The 8,305-nt window shown below is 39.5% G+C and overlaps 1 protein-coding gene across 7 annotated transcripts in view; it reads left to right on the plus strand.

Annotated features, from left to right (window-relative positions):
• The window catches only part of LOC113685754 (nitric oxide synthase 3), a 40,261-nt gene extending 31,956 nt beyond the window's left edge, over positions 1-8,305 (plus strand). For 6 of the 7 annotated variants that reach the window (XM_089190029.1, XM_027203304.2, XM_089190032.1 and 3 more), the window contains exons 22-34: positions 772-956; positions 1,220-1,356; positions 1,763-1,807; positions 1,936-2,061; positions 2,902-2,986; positions 3,384-3,471; positions 3,782-4,250; positions 4,551-4,676; positions 5,144-5,209; positions 5,705-5,790; positions 6,109-6,145; positions 6,367-6,446; positions 7,259-8,305. In XM_089190029.1, the coding sequence (XP_089046155.1) occupies positions 772-956; positions 1,220-1,356; positions 1,763-1,807; positions 1,936-2,061; positions 2,902-2,986; positions 3,384-3,471; positions 3,782-4,250; positions 4,551-4,676; positions 5,144-5,209; positions 5,705-5,790; positions 6,109-6,145; positions 6,367-6,446; positions 7,259-7,304 (1,576 nt within the window). In that variant the 3' untranslated portion in view covers positions 7,305-8,305. Of the gene's footprint in view, positions 1-771; positions 957-1,219; positions 1,357-1,762; positions 1,808-1,935; positions 2,062-2,901; positions 2,987-3,383; positions 3,472-3,781; positions 4,251-4,550; positions 4,677-5,143; positions 5,210-5,704; positions 5,791-6,108; positions 6,146-6,366; positions 6,484-7,258 lie in introns of all 7 variants that reach the window. The other variant, XM_027203318.2, reaches the window with a different exon arrangement.

Genomic DNA, 8,305 nt, shown 5'->3' on the forward strand with positions numbered 1-8,305 from the left:
GACGAAGAATTTCACGTCGAATATCTTCATAATAAGTGCATGTTGCTCGCTTTCTTTAATTTAATTATTTAGTGCGAGTAATCCTCGATGATGTATCATAAGATGTGAGGGGTGTATAAACGATAAACTCTGTAAATAGTGTTTGCACAAGAATAAAGTTGATTCTACCAGAGTTCGAAGCTCTCGATAAGTGGCTCCCAATGAGTAAGGGTGGGCTGACAACAGCAACAACAACAAAGAAACAAAAAAAAAAAGAAGCTTGCGAATCATGATCTCCCTCGTAAGCATGACTGTCTGAAAGCAACTAGCTAATCTCTTGGAAAAGGACATGGACAGTCATGACATTTGAAAAAAATGCTTAAAAGTGCAATATCATAGAATTCCTTGAAACCTACTGAAAGGATTTCAGTGTTGTTCCTTTTAAAGTTAACTCGTTAACTCCCACGCTCTCGTTAGTAGTTCTTCTTACTGATTGCCAAACGATTCTCATTATGTTAGTCTGGAGAAATTGGTATCGGATCAATTAGTAATATCATAATTGATATTTTTCTTTATTCTCGTCACTTGCCTGCATGATATCGTATAAATATAGTCGGGAGAAATTCTGTCTTGTTCAGTCACGGGAGTTAAAGGGTTAAAATATTATAAAGGTGCCTAAAGATTGCCGTTGTCAGTTTTCTTCGAGAGCGACAAATACAGGAAGAAGGCATTTCTTGAATAAAGGCTGAAAATCAGACAAATTATAACTTAAACGCTATTTTTTTCTTTTAGTCGCTCGACCATCTCAGTCCGGCTCAAAACAGAGAACAGCACAGAACTGCAGTACAAACCAGGTGATCATGTGGCCATCTTTCCCGCGAATCGCCCAGAGCTGGTGCAAGCTTTGATTGACAGGCTATCAGATGACGTCGATCCCGATAAACCAATCGTTGTCGAGGCCTCACGAGAAGTCAAAGGTGAACTTTAGTTCAGTTAAAAAAAAATTGTGAGATATTTTCAGTGACCAGTCAGCACGTCGCCTATACTTAACCGAAAACCTTCCAACAGCATTTCGTCCAATTTCCTTGACAGCACGTCGGCCCCCATTCATGCTCCAGGGTGGAGAAGGCTCTGAAGGAATTTAGTACCCTGCTTAGAACACACTAACAATTACCAAAGAGGGGTGGGGTCAAATGTCAGGTGAGAGAAGGTAACAATTTTACTGCGATTCTTTACTTAGGTATTCTAAAAACAGCCAAGAAATGGGAAACTTACAACCGTCTTCCGTCACAAACCACACTGCGTCAAGCTCTCTCACGTTACCTGGACGTCACAAGTGTTCCTTCACCGCAGATCCTGAAAGCTTTGTCTGCTACGGTAAAGTCTCAACGGTTGAACCAATTGTTGTGATTTACAATTCCGCTACAGTTCATTTTAAGTCTAACAGATTCCTCTCTCTAATGCTAGTACCAGTGCTTTTTACTGTAGTTCCAGTTTATTTTATTTCGAGCCCTGAATATCACGAACTTTCCTGTACCTCGGCGGCGTACCTGGGTTGGGACGAGTAACAGTGTATCACTGTCAATTTCGTTTGGTTATCTGTAAGATCCCATTCGCTATCGCATCCTGTACCCCAGGATGCGATAACGAAAGCCTACTTTCGTAGTTTTCGTTTATCGGCAACATCTCATTTCCACTTATTTGTTTGTCTATATTTTCGACCTACTGAACTAAGACATTACCATTTTAAAATCCATTTAAAAATTTCCACACTTCTTTTAAGGCTACTGACCCGGCAGAAAAGGAAAAACTTGAGATTCTTAGCCAGGTGAGGTGTTCCGTCTGTTCCTCGTTATATATGTAAAAGCCCTTCTAAGTTCTGAACTTGAGTCTTCCTTCATAAATGCTTTTAATTTAACTCTTTCGTTTTCTTTTGTCTAATTCTTTTTCTCTCAGGGTAATAACCGATACGAGGACTGGAAGTTTGGAAGTGAATGTAACATTCTTGATGTGCTACAAGAGCATCCTTCCTTACAAGTTCCAGCTGACTTATTACTCACCCAGCTGCCTTTGTTGCAGCCGGTAAGTCACACTGCTTGATAGACCTGAAAGAAGTTACAATCACCTGTTTACGGTGAAACCCGCTAAAACAATCCCGTTTGATGACGTTGATAAGTAAAGGTCCCCCTAGGGTAGGAGCACTTTGCTGAATTTATTGAAGGAAGTAAACATGCGCATCATATAAACTGGGTGTGGGCAGTACTTCCGAAAAAGAAAAAAAAAAGGGTTGGAGTCTACAGCAACATCCTAATGGCATTGAGAGGCCTGCATAAATTAACACTTTTTCTTGACGAAGTGAGGGGCGAACGGTGGGAGGGGGTCACATGCTCCTTTGGACTCCCACCCCATCCTTTAGATCCGCCTTGGTAGATCGACAGGAGCTGAAGCTGTCTTTGTGAGAGTCAAACGAGCCTTCTTCGTTATCAGCCATAAGTCATGGTCACTTTTTAACCCCTTAATCCAAAAGGGCGACTAGCGTCGAATCTATCCTCACAGTATCACGGCTGAATCAAACATTAAGGTCATGAGAGCAAAGGAAATGATCACCAACTGAAGGCGCTTTTAATTGTTAAGCAAGTTCTCATTGTTGGGGACCATAGAAATTGTGACGAGAACGGTTTGGAGAAAATTCATCCTGAAATTAATGGGACTGAGATAGAATGTAAAGTTTGTTTTTGCTACACGTGAAACTCCTTAACGCGTTACCAGCCCACTCTAAGAGCAAAGATCTCAAAAAGAATTTTTGAAAGTCCCGCGTGTGTACCTCACTCAAATTTATGACAAAGCTGATTAGAGACTTTCTGAATCTCCTTTCATAAATTACTACGATCTTTGTTAAAATTATTTCTTTGTTATCAACAGCGTTTCTACTCCATCTCATCATCGCCAGACTTTTTCCCAGGTGAAGTTCACCTCACAGTGGCAGTGGTACAATATAACAAGAGAGGTGAGGTAGTTGATTCTGCAGTAAGAAGAAATATGAGTGAGTAAGAAATATGAGGAACTGTGTTTAATTGAAAATTCTCCCTTGACAATAGAGGTCAACAAGTTAGAATAGTGCTTTTTGTGTGCGCTTCAGAAGTGATCAGCAATCATACAACAAGATGGTGATGAAAGTAGACTGAAAGTTATCAGCGAGATGGTGTTCTCTCGATATGACACCAACTATTTGACAATAAAATGTATAGCAGGTAAAATAGAGAAATTTAATATAATTTATATCTTATGAAGTTAAGGATTAATTGTGGTATTCTTCGGAGCTGTGTACAACCTGATATATTTAACGAGTTTTTTTTCATGGATTGTCTTGGTAACTCTATGTACTCTGCTGCGTTACTTCTTAGGTGGAAAAGGTCCCGTACATCATGGCGTTTGCTCCACGTGGTTAAATAGTTTGCAACCTGGAGACAAAGTGGCTTGTTACGTGCGGCAGTAAGTCCATGTCCCAACTTCTTTTGCGTTTTGAAACTCAGTTAGTATAAAAACGTTGGTATGTACTGAGTATGAGTGGAGAAGAATGATTTTAAAACTCAGAAATTCACCTCAGGGCAGTACACACCTTTAAAGTCACAAGATACCATGTCCAATGTGCATCATTTAAGTGTTTATATGTTCACCATTTCTCCGCCTTTTTTTTCCTCTTAAATTCCGAAAAAAAGGAAACTCTCTGTTTATCTTAGATTAGCAAACATATGAGAGGCAAGATCCCCTTTGACCAGGCTACCTATTTCCTTTGTTATAGAGCCCAGACCTTTCATTTGCCCGAAGATGGCACGGTCCCAGTGATAATGGTGGGGCCTGGGACTGGTATAGCTCCTTTCAGAAGCTTTTGGCAACAGCGCCAATTTGACATTGCGAACACAAGTGCTCCTAAGCCAAGGACGTTGGACCTTACACCAGACTCAAGCCCTTTAATACAGCGTCGAAACTTTGCTTTCACCCGTGGGGACTCCCCTGAAACAACTCCTCCTACGCCACATCGTTCCTTCGGGGGTAGCTCTTCTTTGCAGCGCCAACTCTTCTCAGAAAAAGAACAGGACGAGAATGCTTCACAACCTTCGTCGGGAAAGTGGGGCGAAATGTTGTTGTTTTTCGGATGTAGAAACTCTACTCAAGATTATATATACAAGGATGAAATGGCGAAAGCGAAAAACGATGGCGCCTTGACTGAAATATGGACAGCTCTCTCACGTGAACCAGGACAGCCAAAAGTAAGGAAAATTTTTATTAACGTAACTTATCCTTTAACTCCTCAATAAATGCGAACATAACAAAGTACCTTCATGTTAGCCTTGCTGTCTTTCCAATTTTACCAGAGGAGAAAATGATAGAACACCTACTGTTTCTTTCATACACTTGCCATTTTACTGTTGATAAAAAACGTAAAGTTCGCGAGCTTAAGTACTTTTATATCCACACGTGCACCCAGTGAACGCTTTTCGTATTCCCAACGTAACTGAATATGAACTATTTTATCTTAGATAGCGAATCTCATCTCGTATATATTTCAGAAATATGTTCAGGATATGTTGAAAATGGAGGCGTTTGGCATCTGTGACAAGCTGCTGAGTCAGCGGGGACACTTCTACGTGTGCGGCGATGTATCAATGGCAGAGGATGTTTGCAGAACATTGCAGGTGATACCTCTTTGTTTAACTATAGTGAAATTTTCTTACACCGCGCGGGTAGTCGAAGCGCCAGCAAATATGACCGCCCCCACTAGTACTGAAGGAAGATTTTTCTCGATGAAAATTTCAGGACCCATTGAAAGCGTGGTTTACCAATGAAGCAGTTGGTTTGCTTATTTTATACTCCATTATTGTAACAAACGATCGATGTACTATGACGACGGTTAGATTCTGTGACGTGGTGAATGTAAATTTGCGCGCTAATTCTATCTTTTGACTCCATTCTCCCGCTCTTATTCGCTGCTAATCTAACTTTTGTCTGAGGAAGGAAGGCCCAGTAACCTTAACAGTTTTCTGGACACAATTAAAACATCTCCGAAGTTATCAAGGGAGGATTTAAGCTTCTAAAAATAGATATATGACATGGGTGAGATAATCAGATAACTTGTTTTTGCGTTTTGTTTAAACTTCCTCAGACCCTCCTACAAGAGTACGCTGCCATGTCTCAGCAAGAGGCTCAGGACACAGTAAACAAAATGAAGGTAACTTGGACGTGTCATATTATTTGGGTGCTCATAGTGACTGAGGGATAACTTGCAATTTAGGAAAGTTCGCGCCTGAAAAATAATCCAGGACAGAGATTCGTACCCCAAGAATTTGGTGTTGATTTTCTTTCAGTTTTGAGTGTTACGTGCATCCTCATTTGATTCAGCCTTGAGATTATTGTGGACGACATTTGTCGAACAGGAAAACGTGGTATTACCTTTTACATCCCTTGCACTGGTTTCAAACGTTTACCAAAACAAAAAGAAAGCCTTCACCATTACATCAAGGAATTCGGTCGTTTTCATAATTTAGTATGACCAGTAGTCTATATTTCAGCCGATGTTTGGTCTTGTCACGAAAAAGTTTGCTCCTCTAGAGTGATTTGCGCGTAAGACCAAACAACGGCAACAAAAGAGATAAGTTATTCACTAAACATCCGTTTGTTATATTCAAACACTCAGACGTAAAAGATTATTGTATATCTTTTTCAGAGTTCCGGCCGATATCATGAGGATATTTTTGGAGTAACTTTGAAAACGCGAGAAGTGACTGACCGCGTCCGAACCGCAGCTAAAAGGTTTGTTAGTAAATTATCGTTAAGCAAGTACGGTGGTTATGAAACCCAAAGGATTTAAATTATCTTAGGTCCTCGCCAGTTGTTTGGATCTCCCCGAGAACAATTTACAATAGTGTTTCTACTGACTTATTCGGCCGCTATGCAGAGTGAACAACGGAAACACAGTAAATGGTTTGAATACGTAAATACAATTGATTGCAGCGCCGGTGTTTCTATCGTCGAATGAACTATCCTCTACTTACATTTTCTCAATGTTTGATAATCAAACAAACGCCCCTTTTAACTTGAGATTCGTGCACTTTTGTCCTCTTTTGACAGATCGTGGATGTATCTAAAGACTTCTAGTAAAATGAGGGTGAGTAATCAATTGAAAAGAACTTCAACTCTTTGACCCCTCAGAGTGACTTGCATCTAATTTCTCCTTACAATATCACACCTGAATCAAATATAAGGGTCATGAGAATAAAGTAAATGATTACCAACTAAAGAACCTCTTGATTGTCAGACAAATTCTGAAGATCTTCAGCGCTTTGAGGAGTGTATTATGTATGACTTCTGAACTGTCTTTTACATTAGATAAGTGAGCACAAATTGAAGCCACGCGCCCCTACTATTACCTTGCTCATGGACAGAGATGGAGCAGAAGGCACTGCAGTGTGAGTACATCAGTCGGTAAAACCGCAGACCATACACGTACGTACACTCATCCTTCCTGGTACATTATATACTTTGTTGTTTGTGTTGTAACCTCACGAACAAGAGGTTCTCTTCAGGAGGGAAGTAACCATTGCAAGCACTGCTCCATGTTCTTTCGTGCATGCACCATACAACACTAGTCCACATCTACCGCGCTTTCTTAGCTAAATCTCACGAAAAGCAGGGAAAAATTTAAAAATCGTCCCTGTCAAACTGAACCGCAAACAAAACTGGTAATAAAGTCGAAACCAGTTTTTCAAATTTTTTTCTAATTTCAAGCTGTGGCTCGGCCTCAACAGACCTTGTCCAGTATTTGTGTGAATTGTTTCCTGTAAGAAAAAGAGAATTGTGTACTTCTTTGGTAAACATAACATATTCCTTTTTACCAATCAGTGATTAAATAGCGTCGGGTCAGCGGACATTTCTTTAAAATTGATAGCCTGTTTAAGTGTTCAATTAGTAAAACGGAGCGAAATAGTAAATGGTGCGACAGTAGCGGCAGAGCCAAAACAATAGAGGTTTGGTAACGTGACCCGACCCAGGCTTCCCTCGGCTTTTTAAGCCCACCTCCGCTCCTGTTGCGCCGTTTACTATCGCTAACTAACTGAACGCCCGGGGGGAGTCTTCTGTTTCAGATCTCTAATATAACAGGTGAGCTTGATGTCAGCCTCCTGCTGTATATACTACTTTTAAATCTTAATGATTTGATTTGGTTTACGTAATAAATTTTTCACACATTAATTCATTGTCCCAATTCTTTTTTTTTTTACAGTCAAGACTCCACAAGAGAAAGAACTTATTCAAATCCAGTGCACTAGGATGAAAGTTAAGACGAGAAAAACTCATGCAACTATATAGAATCAGCTTGTGCTTAAAACACAACAATCAAAATGCATTTATGATCTAGAATATTGAAATGCCTCAACCCAATAATTTCCAACAACAATGTTATAAATTTATTAAGTTATGACAGTTGAAATTAAGATTATGCCAGTAAAGCGATATTATATTTGTTGGGAAAATTACCAGGAAAATAAAGAAATAAGTAGAATTGGCTTCGAGAACGGTAGGCTTTATTATTAGGAACCTCAAGTAGCTAGAATTATAGAATTTATTTGCAGTTATCAGCGAAAGAAAAATACTCCAACAATATAGGGATAATTTTTTTCTCTTTGTTGCATCTTGGTTAGAAATTACTACAGCTATTAAGTAATTTTGATGCTGAAACAGGACAGATGAAATTCCTTTTGTACAAGAACTCTTCCGGCTTTTGCTCAACCTCTTATCAGTCATAACACTGAAAGCGAAATCCATCTGTCGGTTTGCAAAAACTCGATTGTGTCTTGCTTTCTCCATTTCGTAGGCTTGCAATCCTTTTTCAGAACACCATTCAATCCTACATAAAATGTTGAAATGTGCCCTAGAACAATAATATTTAAATCAACTCTATCCTATAACAGATTCAGACATGAGATAGTAATTGAGCGATATGTATATACGTATATTGTATTGTGCAATTATATTATGCAATACTGCTTTGCACTTTTGATTCAATCGGATAACGAGCTGGCATTCCCTAGGAAAGAGCGCGCCTCGCTTCTCCGAGTTCACACGATGCCAGAATGTTTGGTTTTTGCGAAGGATTACTGAGGGAGAGAAGCCTGGATCGATCGTAGTCTATGGCTACATCGAAAACAGTGTCCATATATATTCACTTTCCTGATTGTTGATTATAAACGTTGATGTTGATGCGTTTTATTGATTAGCGAGATTGTTACATAAAATAATGGCAAGGATGTTAATTAAATTATGAAATGTA

This window comes from Pocillopora damicornis, chromosome 12 (assembly GCF_964200805.1).
Source record: "Pocillopora damicornis chromosome 12, jaPocDami1.2, whole genome shotgun sequence".
NCBI lineage: Eukaryota > Metazoa > Cnidaria > Anthozoa > Scleractinia > Pocilloporidae > Pocillopora > Pocillopora damicornis.